Below are 23,023 nucleotides of genomic sequence, written 5' to 3' on the forward strand. Positions count from 1 at the left end.
GTCCAGTTAACCCCTTGCCTCCCTGGTGAGGTCAGGGGGTGGCCATATGGGGTGCAACCCTTTTAATGCCGGGCCAACCCCCCTCTCCCTCTACAATCCATAACCCACATTTGTAAGAATCTTAAAAGGAGTCTAAACCCCAAAAACAAAAATACATTTGAAAGGAAGTAATGATATTAGTTCTCATGCAGTGCTGACAATGTACTTAGTGCTTTACGTATAACGTGGCAGAGACCCTGTTCTGTAAAGCTTAGGATCTAATGTTGGTGCTTGAGATACAGGGAAATTAAGTGACTTGCCCAAGGTCACAAGGAGAGTGGATAGTGGGATTCAAACCAGGTTCACCCACTTCAAAGACAGTGCTCTTATCACCTACTTGCTTCTTAGGCCCAAATATTTTGACTGGTTATACTGAGACACCATAGATGTCAATGAGCTATGATGCTTTATTGTGAAATACTGCACGGCCATAACAATCACTCCAAGTGAGGGACACTTAGGGGGTCATGCACTAAGACGTGATAAGTGGGTTTTCTGGGTACTATGCACAAAGCAGTTATAAGTGCTTTTAAGTTGAGATACATGCCTTTATAGCGTGATACTGCCTGTTGTGAGATTCACAAAGCAGTGATAACACTGCAGTATCGTGCTATAATGGCATTTTTTCCCACTTAAAAGCACTTATCACTGCTTTGTGAATCTCATAGCAGACAGTATCACGTTATAAAGGCATTTATCTCACTTAAAAGACTTATCACTGTTTTGTGAATCTCACAGCAGGCAATATCACGCTATAATGGCTGTTTATCTCACTTAAAAGCACTTATCACTGCTTAGTGCATGATCCCCTTAGTATTTCTACATCATTTACCGTGTCTAGGTTAGTAGCAATCAATTTAAGCTATTGCTTTCAATTTGAATTTGAACCTTTTGCAAACCAATATAGCACCAAAAACGGCTGAAGAGCAATTACTAGAGCAGCGTACATTCAATTCCCATCGGCGTTTACAAACACATTCTTTAAGGAGCTGGTGTTTTAAGACTTTATTGATAATAATCCATCGGCTGTCAGAAGGCTGGGACTTCCAATTCCCGGTGGCAGCAGAGACGTTAATATACAGTAGGTGTCAAGTGCACTTTTCATTGCATAAAATAAAAGGGTGCAGTAAACGTCTCTGTCACTGTCCCACGAATTGGTTGGACATTAAAGTACAGTAGGTTAGGACTCCAACCTAGATATGCGCTTTTGTAACAGGTAAGCCTGAAGCATTGTATCCCTATTCTGGCATACAGTATAAACTGATGCTTGACACAGAGCAGGTGAGGCGAGGAAGGGTATCCTGCTTTAGCACAGGTATTTCTATATTTACAAACATGAATTAAGTAGAAATAGCTGTGTTAATCCAGCTGCTGACCTGAGGAAGAGAAAGAACGCTCCAAAGCTTGTCTTATAATATCAATTTTTAGTTCAAATAAAAAAGGTATGGCCTAATACTGAAGTACTCATAGTTACAGACAAAAGGTGACACGCTGTGAGTGCTCATGTGCATATAATTACTTACCTAGAATCCCTTGCTGCAGTGGAAGCATTGTATGCTAAGAGATAATTGGAAGAGGCAGGGCTGGAGACCTGAGACATGTGAATGTGCTCACAGGTAGTATTTTTATTTGCTATATTAACCAACAAAGTTTCCAAACACATTAAGCTTCAACCCCATTTCTGAGTAATCCTGAAAGCTTGCATCTACAAACATTATATAGCCAAGCATAATATCACAGCTATTCACCAACTTGTCGGCTGTCTCTGTCTTTTTAAATGTAACTTTCTAATATACTGCACTCAAAACGTAATTGTCTAGATCAACACTAAGATGCTGCGTTATGTCATTATTTGTTTACACCACTGAAAGCATCAAGTAGACACAGGGCTGCCTATGTACAATGTGGTGAGGTGACTTTTAGTGCTGATTCTATTGTAAATACATTTTCCAATTAATGTACCCTTCAAGTTTTACAGCTCTGCTATTTTATTAAAACTCGGTTTATTTCCTATTTTATCATACGTTCATTTAACTAATAAAAAAACTAATCGTGACAATTTTTGAGCAAAATGACTGCAGCCATACTAGAATTACTTAAAGAGGCAATCTGTTTTGCAAATGTTTTTATTTTGTAAGGTAGGATTGAGGTAGGGGGGTCTCCGGAGCTGAACCCCATTAATTTCAGCTCCGGGGACCCCCTGCTTCCAGAGATACAGACCTCCGCAGGGGGTGCCGGTTGCCGCTCCACTCAGCTAGCAGGAATCATGTAATGGCGGTGTTTAAAAGCTCCCACGCTCTGCCGGCCAATAGGAAGCCGTGATGTCATCCTGTCCGGCTTCCTATTGGCCTGTGACGTGGCTTTAAAAAGCAAAGATATACCGGCACCCCATTCAGAGGTCAGTATCTCTAGAAGCAGGAGGCCCAGGGAGCTGAAATGAAAGGTGTTCAGCTCCGGAGACCCCCGTGTTTCAATCCTATGTAAAAAAAAAAAAAAAAACACAACAAAAACCCCATTGCCTGCTTGGATTGCTCGTTTAAATAAATGAAATTAAAAAAAGAGAATAAATAGCAAACAACAAGCTGTCATCCCCAAAAAATGAATAAATAAGAGGGAAATTAAAAAGACAGAGAACATGCCCACAGTCAATTACATTTACAGAACTGACATGAGATATATCCTCATCTCAATCTCCAATTCACACCTTTCTTTTTTGGGTGCTTAACTTTACCTATCCCCCGTTTGCCCTTCACTCCCCAAATATAGCTCAATTTTAAACCACAATGTACCATTTTGGATTGTGACTGATGAAGGCCAGATGTTGACCCTGGAGGTATGCGACAGCCACACCTGATCAGCTTAGGTTGCTCACCACTGAGGACCAAAGTGTGAAGAAAAGGCCCACAGTAATACGGAACAGTGTGGAACAATGTAGCCCCTAGGTGGTACTGCTGCTTTAGATTAAAGACGAGCTGTCAGAGCCTTGTGATAACACGGCCACTTCATCCTTCAAACATTTAACCCGCCGTTTGCTGCAACTTTCATGTTTGAAGGAAACAATTTGCATAGCATGAAGATTGTTTTGTACATTTCTGAGCCACTGATATTTGCGGGGGGCGGGGGGGAGGGGGGTTTGAGGAGAGGAATTACGGCTAACAGATAAAATTTAAAAAATGCTTTCAATCTTTCTGCAGCAGTTGGAAGCACTTCCTGCAACATACAAGTTTATGCGCGTGCTCCCTTTCCATGCATTTCTGTCGTTTGTAAAGAAAATACAGGTAATAACTTCATCCACTCATGGATGTGCACAAGAAATTAGAGGTTTCCAAGCCGGGCTACTTATATATTAAAAAAAACAATATCTTTTAAAGCTAATTTGCAAAGACAACTAAGGCCGAGCTTATAGTTCTTGCTACGGCGACGCGATGGCGTGATGTCATCCGTCGCCGTTGTAGCGGCGATTTTTGCTTATAGTGTTAGAGACGGCGCCCAGGATCGTGATGGGGGCGTGGCCGTGAGAGTTTCGCCCTCATTGACTGAACCGCTCGCAAATCAATTTTCACAGACTTCCAGCGATCGTGCCGTCGCGTCGCTCCTACTATAAGCACACGCGACAGATTCAATACGTCGCCGGGACAATAAGCGCGGCCCAAGGCTGCGGCCACGCTGACGCTGGGCGCGTTCATGCTTGAGAGCGGTGACGTCACCAACTCTCCAAGCAAGAACGCAGGGTGTCCTCCATAATTTTGCAAGCGCGAGCGGGGAGTGGGGGGGGGAGGGGGCGTATCATTAGCTGGATCGGGGCTATTTCTGTGTGTAAGTGTGTGTGTGTATAATTAATATTATTACACAAATATATTTGCATGATGCACATACACCCATACTGTGTGTGTGTATATATATATATATATATATATATATATATATATATATATATATATATATATATATATACACACACACACACACACACACACACACACACACACACACACACACACACGGTGCCGCCCTCCCGACTCTGCCTTTCACCCTACCACCGCAGCCCTTCCGCTTCTGCCTTTCACTTACCCGCCCTCCCGCCCCTGCCTTTCAACCACCCGCCCCTGCCTTTCACCCACCCGCCCGCCCTTCCGCCTCTGCCTTTCATCCACCCCGTGGCCTTTCATCCACCCCGTGGCCTTTCACCCACCCGCCCTCCAGCCCCTGCCTTTCACCCACCCGCCCCTGCCTTTCACCCTACCACCGCAGCCCTTCCGCTTCTGCCTTTCACTTACCCGCCCTCCCGCCCCTGCCTTTCAACCACCCGCCCCTGCCTTTCACCCACCCGCCCGCCCTTCCGCCTCTGCCTTTCATCCACCCCGTGGCCTTTCATCCACCCCGTGGCCTTTCACCCACCCGCCCTCCAGCCCCTGCCTTTCACCCACCCGCCCCTGCCTTTCACCCTACCACCGCAGCCCTTCCGCTTCTGCCTTTCACTTACCCGCCCTCCCGCCCCTGCCTTTCAACCACCCGCCCCTGCCTTTCACCCACCCGCCCGCCCTTCCGCCTCTGCCTTTCATCCACCCCGTGGCCTTTCATCCACCCCGTGGCCTTTCACCCACCCGCCCTCCAGCCCCTGCCTTTCACCCACCCGCCCGCCCTTCCGCCTCTGCCTTTCACCCACCCGCCCGCCCTTCCGCCTCTGCCTTTCAATCACCCGCCCGCCCTTCCGCCTCTGCCTTTCACCCACCCACCCACCCGCCCTTCCGCTTCTGCCTTTCACCCACCTGCCCGCCCTTCCGCCTCTGCCTTTCACCCACCAACCCGCCCGCCTCTGCCTCTCACCAACCCGCCCGCCCTTCCGCCTCTGGCATTCCTGCCGCCTCACACCCTAGCGGGACCCCCACCCACAGCCAGCACTCACTACCCACCCGGCACCCATAGTGAACACCCACCCGCCGCCTCACACCCTAGCGGGACCCCCACCCACAGCCAGCACTCACTACCCACCCGCCACCCGTACTGTACACCCACCCGCCACCTCACATTTTAACATCACTTATGTCACCAAAATATACATTGTACTGTGGTGTCTTTACAATAAACCATTTTTAAACAACAAAGTCGTATTACATTTTCTTCCATGTTTCTTTTCAACATTATTATACAACCTTTCCACCAAATAGTCAACCTATTGTTCCCCTATTTATAAATAATACTACCTATTACGGATTTACATCCCGGGCAACGCCGGGTATATCAGCTAGTAGCAAATAAAAAGATCACTTGTGAGCACATTCACATGTCTCAGACAGGTCTGCAACCCTGCCTTTCGCCATTATCCCCAGCATACAGTGCTTCCACTGCAGCAAGGGATTCTGGGAAATACATACATACAGTGCGGAACTAAGTCAGCATTCTCAGATTGCAAAACGCTAAACAAATTTATTGAGCTAAGAGTACAAAATTGATGTTTTTAGAGACCTTTGTAAAAATTGACAATTGATTGTACTATTGGAGAAATTAATTTGTATAGCACTTTGCAAATCTGAGAGTACTACACCTCAATAGATGACTTCTTGAGGAGTGCGGATTTGTCCAGGACGTGTGTACGTGTGTGTGTGGGCGCGTGTGTGTATACCACAATTATTAAGGTTATGGTGGGTAAAAAAAAGTGACAAAAACCCTCCACGGTAAAGCATATAGCAACTGTAAATATTACTGTATGTTCCTTTGCATGTCTTAGACAGGTCTGCAACCCTGTCTTTCCCCATTATCGCCCAGCACACAGCGTTTCCACTGCAGCAAGGAATTCTGGGAAATGACATGCAAATGAGCACACAGTGCCACCTTTTGTCTCAAGCTCGTATTACACAAGCAAATCCTCAAGCCAATGCATACTGTTTTAACACAGCTTTTAGACAGAGGCTGGGATGAGATGCAAAGCCAGTAAACCCACTCACAGACATGTTTCAACCTTGATGGGTATCATCAGTGTGAGGTTGGTTGCTGGCTAAGCTGGTTTGAGACTAGACTAGGTATTCACCGCAATTATTAAGGTTATGGTGGGTAAAAAAAGTGACACATATATATATATACACACACACACACACACACACACACCCACGAACGTCTACAACTTAGCTAATCACTTGTCAGTGTGTAAATTGTATTGACGCACATATCGAATAGAAGTTTTATTTTATTTTTAAACGGCAGCTTGAAAGGGGGAGGGGGAAAATAAATAAACGGCAGCTTGAAAGGGGGAGGGAGAAAATAAATAAACGGCAGCTTGAAAGGGGGAGGGGGAAAATAAATAAACGGCAGCTTGAAAGGGGGAGGGATAAATAAATAAATAAATAAACGGCAGCCTGGACGGCTGCTTTGAATGAGCAATTCATGTTTTCATTTTTAATATAGGATTAAAGCTCGGCAGCTGAACCCCATTCATTTCAGCCCCGGGGACCCACTTCTTCCCATGATACATACTGTACATACTAAAGGAGGTGCCGGTATCTCAGCAAAGTTTAAAGCTGCTGTGTCACGCGGGACAATAGGAAGCCACACCAGATTATGTCACCGCTTTCTATTGGCTCGCAGGGCGTGGGAGCTTTGAAAAGCGGCCATTTCATGAACCCTGCTAGCCGAGCAGCTACCGGCACCCCCTACGGATGTATCTCCAGAAGCAAGGGGTCCCCAAATCCGAAATGAGTGGGGTTCCGGAGACCCCCTGCTTCAATCCCATGTTCAAAAAGGAAAATCACCAGCGTGGATTGCCTGTTTACACACTCATTACCCAACAATAAACATTCAGTGTCAGGAGACCAGCAGACGTAGTACATAGGTAATCGATAAATAAATATGTATAAAGGACTGAGAATTGTTTCTCCCTCTTTACACCCTCAAAAACTCATGTAGTCATATACGTAGGAAATAAATAAATAAATACATTGAATACTTATGGTGCAGAAGTAGCCTGCATGATACTCATTAAATGCCTTATTTATTATTGCACAGTACTGCCTAGGACCAAACTGTACGTTTTTGTCACAATTAAATAAATGAAATGCATACCTGGCCCATTAAGAAAATCTTTAATTTGCAGCGTAATGAATGGAGGAGGAATTCCAGTTCTAGCATTGATCTCGCCTGCTACTGTTTGTAGCCAGATCTTGGTGTAATCAAGAATTTCTGGCAAAGTCTTCCCAGCATCTGTAATGAAAAGAGAAAAATGAATGTACACTGGTCTTTACTGGGGTACAATTTGACAAAAACAAATCATTCTTCAGTGGCTATGAATATCAGTTAATAACGCCACTATATAATGTGCCAATCCCTCATAACGAAAAAACTTCTGATTCTACAGCCCAACAGAACATTGCTACCTTTCTAAACTGTGGGCCCTATTTTCCAAGCTGTGCTATTCCATAAGACACCTTACAACTCATTAACTTAAATGGGCCGGTAGGTTTCCTTATGGCATAACACTGCTTACTATATATGGGCCTACAGTATATGTCATTCTACTTTTTGCTCCTACAATGCTTTCCTCTTCCATTGATGGCCAGCACGCACTCATTCATACATGTAGAGAGAAGGAGCGGCTCAGTGAGTGAAGACACTGACTATGGCACTGAGTTTGAAGCAGGGGAACGTGGTTCAATTCCTGGTGTCGGCTACTTGTGACCTTGAGCAAGTCACTTTATCTCCCTGTGCCTCATGCACCAAAAACATAGATTGCAAGCTCAGGGACCTGTGTCTGCAAAATGTCTCTGTAAAGCGCTACGTAAAACTAGCAGCGCTATACAAGAACAAATTATTATTATTATTATGTGCGTACCATGCTTACATGCATGTGTTAGAGAAGCTTTTTCACATGGAACAAGAAGACGAAGGAGGACTGGAATGAATTTAGAGTTTCATTAAGGCAGATAAAGTGTTGGCAACTTTCTAAATACATGGACAGTAGGAAGCATAAGGACAAATAATGTTGGCTACACCTCCTCCTCCTTGCCTACAATTTCATTTGCTTTCTAATCTTTAGGCTTGATGGAATTAGGAATGGACATTAATTGACAGCTCCTCAAACTATTAGTGGAAGATCATTATATCTTCACTGTTCATTGTTCTCCACACAGAGGAATTGAATGGGTTTGCACTGAAATCCATATTTCTTTGTACTGTGGTGTTTTCAGGGTGGGTGGGGGTTATCAAATGGTGTTTAGGATAATTAATACATGGGAAACACAAATAGTTTGTGTTTTATTTGTATGTTTACAGTCTTCCTCAAGAAAACCTGTAATATAATACACAGCTAAACCATTAATTCTGAACATGGCAAAGAGGGGGCACTACAACCAGGGATAAAATATACCAAAAAAAGATAATGTATCAATAAGGGGTGCACCATGGTAGACAAATGCATATATATATATATATATATATATATATATATATATATATATATATATATATATATAAAAAAGAGTATTTCCCTAGATGAGGTATTGAGATCTTCCAAAAATTGGGCACACTTGGATATATGAAGATATAAACAACCATTCAATTCATTATAGACAGGGAACGTACAACGCTAAAAATACTGACAAATCTAAACATAAATCAGTGAGAGTGGAACAGGAAACCCAGCAATAATAGTGTCAGTGTATCATCACATAAAGAGAGTACAGCAGTAATAGAAAAGTCATATGAGGAAACCATTAGGATCCTCACAGGCCAACATAACAGTACTTGGGTACCTGGGGAATCAGGAAATACATTAGCATCATCACATTCAAATGCATAAGAGAGAAACATATCAATCAAGAATGAGATACTGTAGATGGACAGAATGGCCGTACAGGGTCAATGTAAGGCAGAGTATATACTCTTTGACAAAGTGCCTGTCGGCACGAAACGCGTCAGTTTTCTCCTCGAGGTACCCGCAGTTGCTGTATGGTTTGCTGACCTTAACAAAACATTTTAAGTGACCCGGCAGTATCAGCTTGTCTTTGGCATGACCATGAACGCAGTGCACGGCTATATCCTCCTATATGGGAGAATTACTCTATACTCTTTATAACCCTGCTATCCGTTGTAGAGTCCTCCGAAAGATAAACGTCCACAGTCCCAGTTCAGTTAGTTGGGGAAATGATGCCTATAGGTAGGGTGCCAGAAAGCCAAAAATACCGGTCGCAGTTGAGAGCTGACGTTGTGTGCCGTAGGGGGATTTCTGGCTTTTCTCCGTCAACGACTGAGCTGCTGATTGAGTCACCTGTGCTAAAGCAGGGATATCCTTAAAACCTGACCTGCTGGTGGCCCTTGAAGACTGGAGTTGGCCACTCCTAGCATAGGCTATTCCAAATAGGTTCCTAGTTCAACTACAGCCCAATCAGAAGCACTTTGGTTGACAAAGTTTTTTTTACATTTTTACAGTGTCAGGAATTCTATTACCATGTAGCATTTTAAGACCCAAGTCCAGGTTTTTAAAAATCTTGACACTGGCACTCAGGGAGGTAGCATTTATCTAAACAGAAAATTAAACGGAAACAGGATTGGCACCTTCAAACCAATTTCACATACCATTTTAATGTAAGAATTACACTTCAAATGTGTATTTTAGCAACTAGTAAATTGTATAGAGATGTGCATTTTAATACTGTTTGATGTAAAGAAGAAAAGGCGTACAACATTCACAGGGAGACGTAGAGTGGAAAGCACTAAACTTAAATATGCCAATAGCTAACTTGGTCCTCAAGTAGGACAGCACCTTCAAAGTAGTTCCAATATTTGGAAGTACAAGCGTAGTGACGCTGAATGCACTTCATACCGTCCCAAACGCTAGCGCACCTTGCATTATCAAATGGAAATTACTGATTTTTGGAGTCCTTGGAATGAAAGCAGAACCCAAATTACCACGTTCTCACGAATAAATATTTAAAATCGCTGGATAAACGTGCCAATTTCTCTTGCTTATTCCATTTATTTGTTTAGGACTATCATTATAGTCATTATTTATACTGTCTATTCCGAGTTGCTAGGCTCAAAGGTAATGTTTGCCTTCTGGAGACAATTAATGATGTCCCTTAAATCCTTTAATATTCAGGGAGAGCTCCAATTTTAGCCTCTGAGGATCCCAGTGCTAGTTACTATTCTGATTTGGGTATGTATAAGTGTAAACAATGCTGCAAATATTTATCTTTCCCTAAATCTGGCAAATCAAGACCTGTATGTCACAAACGCTTTAAACTTAAGAGGGAATTCGCATGATCATATAAATAACCCTTACTTCAGCCTAATTGTTGCCCTGAAACAGCTCACATGTGTTTTAGTGAATTTTGGCAATCCTTCAGTTTTCTAGCTCTGCCCATTTCAGTAGATTATAACATCAGTAAAGATTGCTACACGGATGTATGGGAGGTTCTGTATGTTTCAAGATGGACCATAACAAGAGCAGGGGTGAGACTGGCGAGCTAATTCTGCGGATGCTGCCCGGAGCAGGAGGCGGGTGCGGGGAGAGCTGGGTTGTTGGGCGCGGGCTTGCCACGGCGCTTCCCCTCCGCCCCACGTTGGGAGCGGGCCCACAGGCAGCAGGCCGGACACCCTGCTTTCCCTGCGGATGCGCGCCAAGACCTCAGCTCTGCGCATGCGCAGAGGAATCGCCGCCTTTAAAAAAATTTTTTTTTTAAACGGGCACGGCCGGCCCCCCTGACTCACGGGGCCCAGATTGTTAACCCCGGCAGACCCCCCGTGATGGCAGGCCTGATCACACACACACACATCCCCCATCTCCCTGCAATCACACGCACACATCCCCCCTCTCCCTGCAAATCACACACACATCCCCCCCTCTCCCTGCACTCCCACACACACATTCCCCCTCTCCCTGCACTCACACACAGACACATTCCCCTTCTCCCTGTATCAGAAGCTATCTGATTGGTTTACAGCCTGTCACAGGTTGAGACCGTCTCTGTAAAAATCAAATTGTACTGACTACAGAAATTTAGGTCGCGCTGTCGTGCCTACTATAAGCGCATGCAACGGATTCAATGCATTTGTTTTCATTTGCACTAGCCACACTGATACTATATTGTATCCATATTAGTACCTTATGTTTATGGAGAAAACTATGCAGCATATCTGAACGTTCAAGCTCAAACAGCAATTACACATCATAGTATAGTCCACCATTAGAGGGACTCTTATGTAAGTGTGAGATCTTGGGCTCAGGGTAGCTTATGGATTAAAATCAGAGACAAAACATGAAGCACAGACAGAGCCCGGTGCTACATCCATTGACACAAATACACGGTACAGTGCCTTTATATATATATATATATATATATATATATATATATATATATATATCTTTTTAATAAAATGGTCTTTTTGTTTAACTCTTTGGCCAAAATGTCGTAAGCCCATGAGCCCCTCCAAGGCAGACCACGTCTCATGGGTCCTAACACTGATATAAATTCTTAATAACTTGTACATTACCAGGAAGAATGATTTATAATAAATCTGTCAAAATTAGTTGCATAGTTCTAAGTCTGATTAAAGCTCTTATTAACTTGTACAATACCAGGAAAAGCACTCTGTATTAGATTTGTCGCAACCAAATTTATATTGGTGTTAGGACCCATGAGACGTGGTCTGCCTTGGAGGGGCTCATGGGCTTACGACACTTTGGCCAAAGAGTTAAACTAAAAGACCATTTTATTCAAAAGATATCTATATGTAACGGGTATTCCCCCACCCAATCGCATATAGTGTATGTGGGCGGTGAACTTAATGTTACCAGGTGTGGTGCGTTACCTGTCAGGCTCACAGGAGGGCTGAGCTTCCGCCACGGGGAACCTGGGGCAAGTATAATATGAGTAACCTCGTACTCGGTGCAGCGCCTCCACCTGCGATGGCTCCCACTAGAGGGGGAGTGGTTCCTCGCAGGACAATATATATATCACTCAACACACAGTATGGGTAACAACTAATGCCTTTACTATCGTGACCGTACTCATGCATAACAATCAATAAATCAACAGGTGTCCCTCCCTTGAGGAGACACTAACTAATGCGTCTCGCAGGACGCTACTTCCACCTGCACCTCCACCGGATGATCCCACCCAGTGTCCAGTAACCTCACACAGTATCACCCCACCCTCAAGTGAGATAGTTATGTGTGAATGCGCAGCCACTATGTCCCGTGTGAATGTGATATGACTCGTTGGTGCACTTGTTGATTGTTACCTGCCGGGCACTCCGGTGCCCGGGCCTGCCACGGAACTGCACAAAGGATCCTGATGTCGGCTGAACACAGGAACTGCCGTCCGGGGCGATCCCACCCGGATGACTGCTGCAGCAACAACGAAGGTCTGCGCCCAAACCTCTGGACGGACGCGCAGCGTCTGCTGAGTCCCTAACTGACTCTGAATAGTAAGGGGCAGGGTCCCTAACCTGGGGCCTGTCCCTGACACAACTTACACTACTCGGTGGCTCATGGCTATCTCGGGCCTCGGGGGCGGCTGGCCTAGTGCAGGGAGTCACTGACTCCTGCACCCTACCTCCTTCCCCTGGCTGCTCCTGGCACTGACTGCCTAGCGTGGGCTCAGCGCGCGAAATGTATCTCTTTAGGTCTGCAGGGCAATCCTTCAGCCCTATTGGCTCCCTGGCGTCATGTGGGGCTCTGCTGAGGCTCATGGGACTTGTAGTCCCTTCCAAGAGCCTTCCCTGGTAGGCTAGCGTTCGCGCGCTTATCACTGCGCATGCGCACTACTCAGGGCCGCCGGCCTCTCCCTAACCTGATCGGCGCATGTGCGCGCAACAACAATGGCGGCCCCCGCTAGCCGGGTGCGCCGCCGAGCCTCCTAAGGCTCCAACCGCTCCCTGCTCCCACCTTTGGGAACAGCCGGCGGGTCCGTCGCTGCCTCCGGCGGCACCCGCGACCGCGCTGCCCCAAAGGAGGGGGGTCTCTAGGAGCTGACGGGGACCAGGGCTACATATTGTGACAGAAACCAGGGGATGGTAATAAATTCCGTATATAGGGCTCCCAGGATACTAGACAGTTTCTATCCTGTTTGGCCTGGGAGTGCAGCCTTATAATACATACACTCCATCCCACAGTTTGGCAAGCGCTGGAACTGAGGGATGAGAGATCCAGACCAGAGTTTGTCTGCTGCCTGATTTCTGTCACCTGTCATGCTAATTAGGAATCAGGTATGAAAGACTGATTTCCTGTTTGCTCTGGGCTCCCCACAAGAGCCAGGAGGCTGGAAGGCTGCTGACCTACAGAGGGGAGAAGCCTCTTCCCCAAACAGGTTCAATCTTTCTGTTCATTTGTGTAAGACTGCAAAAGTACCGTGTTTTGATGTTGGAAGTGGAAAAGCCACTTCCAACCCTGAGTCAGGGATATCTAAGTTAAGTTATCGCTCAGGTGAGCAGCTTTTGTTTTGATCTGTTTTCTGTTGTATGCACTGTGGCAGTCTCAGTGCCTGGGACTGAATAAACCAGGCATAGCCTGTTTAAAGGAACAGTACGTGACGCCTCATCATTTAACCTACCCTAAAAGACCGTGTTCTAAACAGTCCCGGACAAACGACGGAGCCCCGGAGTAAGCCGTTTGTCACAATATATATATATATATATATATATATATATATATATATATATATATATATATATATATATATATATATATATATATATATAGGCACTGTACCGTGTATTTGTGTCAATGGATGTAGCACTGGGCTCTGTCTGTGTTTCATGTTCTGTCTCTGGTTTTAAATATATATTGCCATGCTTAGTAGCACTCCTCTTTGACATTTATATGCATACATATATACATTATCCCTAGAGTCCTTAACATTATGCATGTCTGTACCTCCCTTCCCTTCCTTCCTTTTTCTCCCCTTCCCCTCCCTTCCCCTTTTTTCCCTACTCTCTTTCTCCCCCCTCTTCTACTTCTTTCCATCCCTTTTCCCCCCCTTCTCCTCTTTGCTTCCTGACGTTCTGTCCATTTCTGCTATCCTAGTTGCTGTAGAGTTATTATGCATTAATCACTCATTATGAGTATTTGACTATTATTGCCATACATTGTATATACGCCTACTCCTTTACTAGTCAGTTTGCCTCAATTGCCCCAATGTATTCTGTTACACTGTGTAATTTTGTTTTTATTCCCTACACCCTTCATTCACGGTTGTTCCCCACTGTTTATTTTTATGATATCCTTGTAGATCTCCCCCGTGACTCCATACACAAGAGCATCTGCCTTGCCATTCTTGGACTGTTCCTGATATGCTGCGTCAATGACTGCTTGCTGCAGAATTTATGCTAAAGATAAAGGATCCTATGATAACTTTCTCATTACCAGATGTATTGTGGTGCTTATACTGACTCCGAGGAGACTGCACATGCGCATTGGGGAGCGCTATGAATTCCCCTGTCTTGCAGGACGGCGTCGGGGCTACCAGGAACTAGTCACCATGGCTACCAGGGATGCAAATTACCTACATGTGGACTGATATAGCTCTGTTTACTTTTTCAGTTCTCTGCTGCTTTTCCTGCCAAGGCCATGACAGCTTTAGTGCGACGGCAGATCATGGGTAATTTTTACATAACCAATCAGAGTAGCTGATGGTCACTTAGGTGTGGGTTTTAGGGGGTATATAAGGTTTCCACGGCCAGTAGTCTACAGCACCGCCGTGAGGAAGGTCCCTGTGAGGACCGAAACGTTGGTCTTGTTTGTGCTGCTGTCTACTTTGAATACAGGTTTTTTCATCTACCACTGAGTGCTGTCCTTTGTTTACTCTTGTTGAGTTGACTACCGTTTTCTATGTTATCCCTATGGGACATGCACCGCAACTATTGTTTTGTATTTGGAGTGCCAACTGTCTCTCTATTTTCTATATATATGCATATAGAAAATAGAGAAAATAGAGAGACAGTTGGCACTCCAAATACAAAACAATAGTTGCGGTGCATGTCCCATAGGTATAACATAGAAAACGGTAGTCAACTCAACAAGAGTAAACAAAGGACAGCACTCAGTGGTAGATGAAAAAACCTGTATTCAAAGTAGACACCAGCACAAACAAGACCAACGTTTCGGTCCTCACAGGGACCTTCCTCACGGCGGTGCTGTAGACTACTGGCCGTGGAAACCTTATATACCCCCTAAAACCCACACCTAAGTGACCATCAGCTACTCTGATTGGTTATGTAAAAATTACCCATGATCTGCCGTCGCACTAAAGCTGTCATAGCCTTGGCAGGAAAAGCAGCAGAGAACTGAAAAAGTAAACAGAGCTATATCAGTCCACATGTAGGTAATTTGCATATATATATACGTTGTGGTTATTTTGGGGGTTCAATATGAGCTTACAGGGGTTCTGTATGTTTAGCTTATGGATTACCAAGTATATGGGGTGTAGTTCCAAACTTTTAATTGTGTCGCCAATTTTCCTTTTCAGTATAAAAAAACTTAGTGTGAATAAAAGTTATTTATTAATATGTATTCATAATTAAATTTACAATAGGAGAGATTGTATGCAACATACAGTATAGGGATTCTCCTTCTGTTCTAGTGGTGTTATGTAATTATTCCATGGTGCGCATCGCCCTCTGTAACTAAGCCTATAGGCTGAGCAAGGGTTTTTGTTTAGTTTGTCAATGCTCCAGTGACCAACACTTAAGGCCTCGTCCATCCTGATTGCGCACTGCGCAATCAAATCAACGTGAATCCATTGAAGCGACCATACTTCACTTGAGCGTGGGTAGGCGCGTTGCGTGCATGGAAATTTTTTTTGTCACGTTCAGCCAATGAGGACGAACTGCACACGTGACGTCAGGCATGCCCCCGGCTCGTCCTCGCCACGACCCCCATCGCGCAACCCTGCAGTCCAGGAATCACCTCTGCAGTAAGCAAGCGCAACGTCACAGCGCTCCGTCTCGCGGTCGCGAGCAGGCAGCATGGACACGGCCTAAGAAGTGTGGCCAATAGAATCATTAATTCACTATTATTTTTGTACACACAGGAATAATACAGTTTTCCCCCAAACTTCATCAATAACCCTCTAAAGCAGTTATATTTGGAAATTATAATAATCAACACAGAAAGGTCAAAGGAAAAGTCAAATTACCGATATGATTTAGTAAATTGTGTTGGTAATTACATTGGGCTTGTTTTAAACATGCCAGGGTAGCCCTTTTTCATTGTCGGCTCTCAGAGGTGGCTTATGCAAACACTGTAGTTAATACCAATAGTTTACTGTGCTATTATTATTTATGTATAATCCACAGAATATTCAAGACATTCCTTAATAAGGCCTCAACTATATATTATATTTAAATGTGTCAACCACGGGCCACCGACCGAGTGAATGGCTGGCCCAACTCCCACCATGGCCGTCTAGATGGGCCTCTACCTCGCCAGTGACAGGTACACAGGTCCCAAAAAACCCTCTCCCCCAGCTCAACATTTTATAGGGTCTGTCTCTGCCCCAAATGCCTGCTCAGAATCCCCTCCCTTGCACAACAGCCCATGGCCCAGGTCAAGCCTGTAGATCTGGGACAGGTGAGAGATGTCTGTGGCCCTGGTGCCAACGAATGAGTTTGGTAATGTGGAAGATAGAAGCTTGCCTTGGTTTTTACCATCAGGGATGTACTGGCATTACAATCAGGAGAAACAGCTAATTGTGCTTTAATTTTGCATCAGCATGATAAATCCAGTGTTTACCAAAGAAAACAAGTAATACAAATTAAAAAGGGTTATATTAAAACACCCTCTTTTGTCCCTAAGATGGTACAGGTGCGCCGACGAGTATTCTAAAACTTGCCTTAGAAAATCTGGGACTATCACCAACATGATCCAGGTACATGCTGGGTACATGCTGCAAACATTTCAGTGACATTTCTGCAGAGACTAATGGCCCATCAAATTAACACAGCAGTGGTCCCTGGCAGACCCCGCTGTTAATCCGATGGGCCATTAGTCTGTCTGCAGAAATGTTACTGAAATGTTGCAGCATGTACACAGGATGTACCTGGGTCTTGTTGGTGATTGCCCCAGATTTGTTTTAGAATACTCGTCTGCACTATTGTAGTATACTCCACATGTTAGAAACAATTTTTGTTGAGCAATCTCTTTGGAAATTTCCCTTATTTCCTCAAGTTACAAAATGTCTAATTTTTTTCATTTCTGCTGTTTACGGTCCTTGAGAATCCCTTATTTATACTGGCTATTATTAATTGTTGGATTCCTATACAAATCTGTAACTATGTTACACCCTGTTTTACATTGAACATATGTCAGGGTTGTATCACTGTCATATGTGAATTGGGCATAAAAACCAGCTATGGAATTTGTATATCTTTGACCTTATCATGTGAGTCATATAAACCTCATGTGATTTCTAGGAAAATATTGAAACCAATTGACCGTGACTTTAGACCTATATATAAAAGATCAACAAACCTCATTCCAGAGCTGGGATTTTGTTTTTATAACAATATCCAATTAGAACACTAGGCCATAAAATGTATATTATATGTGTGTGTGTATAATAGAGTATAGAATTAACAAGGGTCCATCCGTCTGTGTACATGATATAGAGCTCAACCCCGTTATAACGCGATCCGTTACAATGCGAATCCGCTTATAACGCGATGCAAGCGGAGCTCCCAATTTTCGTATTTATGAATACTTTACAACACGATTACTGGTATCTTAAATACTTTATTGTACAATGCATACAATTGTACATTATTTCTAATGCGATCCACTTATAGCGCGATGTGATTCCTTGGACCCCAAGCACAGCGTTATAAGGGGGTTGAGCTGTAGTATATAAGTCACAAGAGTCCATCTGGGCATATCATTTAGTATAGAATTTACAATGTTCGTCTGTGTGAGTATATGATAAGGTTTAGAATTTACAATGTTCGTCTGTGTGAGTATAAGATAAGGTTTAGAATTTACAAGTATCCATTTCTGTGAGTATATGATAAGGTATAGAATAAAGAAGCGTCAATCACGCTCTCTCTCCCCTACCTTTTTTTACCCGGTCGGATTGTATATACTGACTCTGTGTTCGTACTTTTTAATCTTTGAATTTGGCAACCCTTACATTTTGACCAAACGGCGTCATTTAACGCTACGTTGCATTGGCGACGCGTCTCCAGATGCCGGCTGAACCACGATAAGTAAGGTTTACAGAGGCCTTCGCCGCTCTCCCGGCACTTCATTGAAGTGCCTTCGGCAAGCGCGCGGGGCCTCTGTAAACCCTGCGCCCCCGCAGTTAATCTCGCCCCCCCTGTTTGCGCACCACTGGTATAGGGCATGTCAGACTGAAAGATCCAAAGGATAAAGTGTGTGCATAGCGTATGTATGTATGTATATGCAATATACAGTCAAAGTGTGTGTATGGCGTATGTGTGTGTGTATATATGTGAGCACATACGTACGTATATACATACGTACATGCAATATAGCAAAGGGCAAATAGCAAGCTGACAACATTTATAGAAAGCGCAAAACCAAGTTAACTATTTAACCCCTTGGAGGTGGTGGGGCACCTGTAGTAGGATCCTTTTTCAGGCTTTGAATTTTTCCTGTTAAAGAAGCATTCTAACCCTAACAAAACAAAAAAAGGTAGAACATAAATTGCTGGTCTATTCCTTGCATTTCAGAGTTTTCATCCGTTTAATATATCACTGGCAGAAGCTGTTGTCTTAATGGGTGTATATGGCAGTGACCACTTTAATTTTCCTGGGAGGCAAATGTTCCTCCAGAATCCGAACCATTATCTCCAGAATCTTAAAGCTCCAGTTCAGTCTTTTTTTTTTTTTTTTTTTTACTTCAATAGTTTCATGTGGGCAATACAAGATATTATTGACATATATAATAAATGGGTGAGTAATGTGCGTACATCAAATGCAATAATTACGAGCAGTTTCGGGATATTTTACCCAACGCCTCCGGAGACCAGAATAGATGTCCTTGCAGGAGTGATGCTGCTGTCCTCGATATTGCAGGGTCCTATTGAAATTGGTGTACAACCTCTGCTGTTCCTTGCTCCCCTAAGCACAAGTAGGCTGGGAGATGCTGATTCCTGCAGTGCTTCAGCAGGGCAGTCTTTTGGCATCAGCTGGGCGCCAGCACTCTCCTCCGTGTGAAGCGCTTCCTGGATCGTGACGTCACGAAGAAGAAACGTTCCGTTTCGAAACGCGTAGGACAAGGTTTACCAGTGTTCTAGCCTCATACTAGCACCCCAGTACGCGACTTTGACTGTTTGTGAGTGGCGCCGAAACCCCCGTGGTGACGTTACGATCCAGGAAGCGCTTCACACGGAGGAGAGTGCTGGCGCCCAGCTGATGCCAAAAGACTGCCCTGCTGAAGCACTGCAGGAATCAGCATCTCCCAGCCTGCCTGTGCTTAGGGGAGCAAGGAACAGCAGAGGTTGTACACCAATTTCAATAGGACCCTGCAATATCGAGGACAGCAGCATCACTCCTGCAAGGACATCTATTCTGGTCTCCGGAGGCGTTGGGTAAAATATCCCGAAACTGCTCGTAATTATTGCATTTGATGTACGCACATTACTCACCCATTTATTATATATGTCAATAATATCTTGTAATGCACTATGAGCGTTGTGCGCTGTGTCTTTTTTGTATCCATTTGCTAGCTCCAGGGGGATCCTGAGCCCCCCCATTCCATCACAGCTGCAGACGCTCAATCTTAGGTTAAGTTATTTATTTATTTATTTCACTTATCCTTCACTTTATCACGTCACGATTTAGTTTTTGCGCACTATTACTTTTTTGTTCACTTCATGTGGGCAATCTCTAATTATCTAAAGAACTGCATAGTTGCCGGTCAATTCGCTCTCCGTCTATTGATCGACAAAGTTTGGCGACATCTTTAAATATGGGGAATGTAAATCGTTGCTATAGGAACAAGCATGCTTGTTAAAATAGAATACAAGAAAATTGGTCTTCACAGTTTTTTTTTAAAACAGAAAATGCTGAAAGTATTTTTTCTTACTACAGAACTGATTTATTAAAAAACACACACATGCAGGATATTGCCTGAACTGCAGCTTTAAAAGAGTGGCGTTGCTAAAGAAAGCAGAGCAAAAAAAGTAAAGTTTTTATGGGTAGTGGAGATTGCTGCTTTGTGATCCAATTTTTCCACTACCGTAGATATTTTTCTTCGAACTTATCAAATCTTTCAGATTTTTGTATACATACTGTAGATATTTATCCACATCACTGTCTTGTCCCGTTCCACTCCCCCCTCACCTCTCCTAACTGTCTAGGCCGCTTTTGCATTTCAATAGAGAGAAGCATTTTGTGTCTCCACTGTTAATTTTCCCACCTGTTTCTACCTTATTGTAAGGATTCTGCTTGATCCAAGTCGGGTTTTCACTTCGGTCCAGGTTTTCTGTCTCTCCTGCCCTTTCTGCTCTCTGTGGTCATTTTGGGTGCTGACAGCCTGCTTTATAAGGCTGCAGTTACCACAGGGTGTTGCCGAGCAAAGTTCTGTGTGTTTGCAGCTCCTGTCGGTCTTTGCAGTTATGCCTTACCCTCTTGCTTGTTTTGAATTCCTGTTGCTGAACCCGGACCGTGACCCCGACCTCCGCTTGTGCCTGTCCCTTGGACTTTGCAACTCTATCGCCAGCCCTGACCCCTGCTTCCATACCGACTACAGATACTCTTACAGGACTCTGTCCCTGGGTTGTGGTTGGTTTATTTGTTTCCCTACCTCAGCCCTGCGGGTCCGCTTCCTGATTTGAGACGAGCACCGTCACATTTATCTTATTCCCACTTGCTCTCAACATCAATTCTAACCAGATATCCCTCTTACATACACTGTATTTTATGATGGATTGTATTAATAACTTGTGATTTACACTATAACACTGTTAACAGATGACTCTATAATATATGCAATACAGAGATAGTCTTGTTCCAGTCTCATTATAGTCTTAAGTATATATGATTAACTTTAATAGAATCAGGTGAATCACCAACCAATGAGAACATAATCTAGGGTATATATATCCCTACTAAGTAATAGAATGTCACTCCTGATGAAACCTATGTGGTGAAACGCGTAGAGTGACGCTCTATCCCTGAGACGGCCAGAACCCCAGGAAGTGGACGCGGCAGATGACATCACTTCCGGTGTTTGGAACGCACCGGTGGAACGCACGCCACGAGAGAGGGGAAGCGGAGATACCATCCACCCGGCCAGAGAGATCCATTGAGATCTAAATGCTTACCTATATTTGAAACCATGTGAGTGTAACTTGTTTTACTTACCTTTTATAAACTATACATACGGTCTGCACTATGTCCAGTTGTATCTTTTAACAAGGTTCCTGGGAGTCCATCTATACGGGGCTACATTGATTTCTGCATCTCCTGGTGACTGAGTGACTATTAAGAACGCCTTAAAAGATACCTTTATGTGCCTGCAAAACCTCACATGTTTGTGAGTATATATATTGAGAGCAGTGTCATCATTATTTGAGTTTATCCATTTTATCTTAACAATATTGCACTATCACTATTGTATTCTTTTTTACATATATTGCGCTTCCCGGAGACTTCATCGCTACTATACTTCATGAGGATTGACTGAGCAAACCTCAACTGGGTCACAGCTGCATCTTCTTATATGTTTGCATAAGTATCACTGTATTTTTTACACCATTATTAATGGTTAATATCTGAATATTTAGAGCGCCACATTTTGATAAGTTTCCTTTTGTATACACTGTATATAATAATGCATGTTTATGTATTTCTGCCATACCCGATGAAGGACCCTGAGAGGTTGAAAAGCTTGTAACATATCAACTACTTGTTGGCCCAATAAAAGGTATCATACTCCCTCTCCCTCCTTTGTTAGTACATGGAAGAATGAACCAACACGGCTACCTACCCTTCTCAGATTTTTAGTAGGACTTTATTTTTAGCATCAGAGCTCTCATAAGCCAGAGGGGTTGGGGAGGGAAGGAGCGGGAGGGGGGCTCTGTTAGGCCATTTAATGTAACATTGGTCTTAATTAACGTGAAGTAAATGGCAAAATCAATAGGCAAAGGCTCTATTTCAGTGTCCGATTGGGAGTAACAACTGGTTTGGTTATGACTACAATTTTACAGCATTCCTTCCCTCTCCTCCAAAAGCCCTATTCCACTGTCAGGGTTTGTAACACCAAGACTTAAATAGTGTGACGTTACATGAAAATAACGTAGCGTTATCTTGAAAAAACATGATGCAAACCCTATGCTAATAAGCTCTAGAACAGACTTTATTTTTGCATATAATATGTTTAGAGTATGCATGAGTCAGGGCAAATTATGTTACTTCATGATTTCGGCAATGTTATGTTATTTGCGCTGATTGGACAGACTTTAGTGAGTCGGGCCGTAGATGGAAGTTTCTAACCCTTGCATACAAAGCTCTCCACACTGCTTCCCCTCCACGTACCCCAGTACTCATAGACACTCCCCCACACTTAAAGGTGAATTCAGGAAAAATGCCAAATTAAAGGCAAAAAGGAGAGCGCATGCAAAAAAAGTAATCGGGCTAGAGAAGCATTAAATATAAAGAATACGTTATTAAAGCCATATAAAAGGGAGCTTGTATTTGCTTGGCTGTTTATCTGTGCTGGTGTCTTGTATTTAGTACACTTGCATTGTGGTTGCCAAGGGGATTGCATCCTGCATCATGACACTATGCAGGATGACATCTATTGATGGCGCAGGCCGCCATTTGTTAGGCGGGACTATGCGGCTGTACAGAGTGAACATTTATATGCCTAACCGAGCTTTGTCATATCACTCCTTTATACAGAACGCCACCTGGTGAGAAACGCGTTGGAGGTCTGCGAGCCTCCTTTCACATGGCTTAAATAAAGTACTTTTTATGTTTAATGCTTTTCTAGTCCGATAACTTTTTTTGCAGTGCGCTGTCCTTTTTTACTTTGATT

At 43.8% G+C, this 23,023-nt stretch overlaps 1 protein-coding gene across 2 annotated transcripts in view; it reads right to left on the reverse strand.

The window, feature by feature from the left end:
- VPS13B (vacuolar protein sorting 13 homolog B) overlaps positions 1-23,023 on the reverse strand; it is a 1,123,013-nt gene that overhangs the window by 232,741 nt on the left and 867,249 nt on the right. For both annotated transcript variants that reach the window (XM_075582636.1, XM_075582637.1), the window contains exon 35: positions 7,096-7,233. In XM_075582636.1, coding sequence (XP_075438751.1) covers positions 7,096-7,233 — 138 coding nt within the window. The remainder of the gene's footprint in view (positions 1-7,095; positions 7,234-23,023) is intronic.

Source organism: Ascaphus truei, chromosome 2 (assembly GCF_040206685.1).
Source record: "Ascaphus truei isolate aAscTru1 chromosome 2, aAscTru1.hap1, whole genome shotgun sequence".
Classification (NCBI taxonomy): Eukaryota; Metazoa; Chordata; class Amphibia; order Anura; family Ascaphidae; genus Ascaphus; species Ascaphus truei.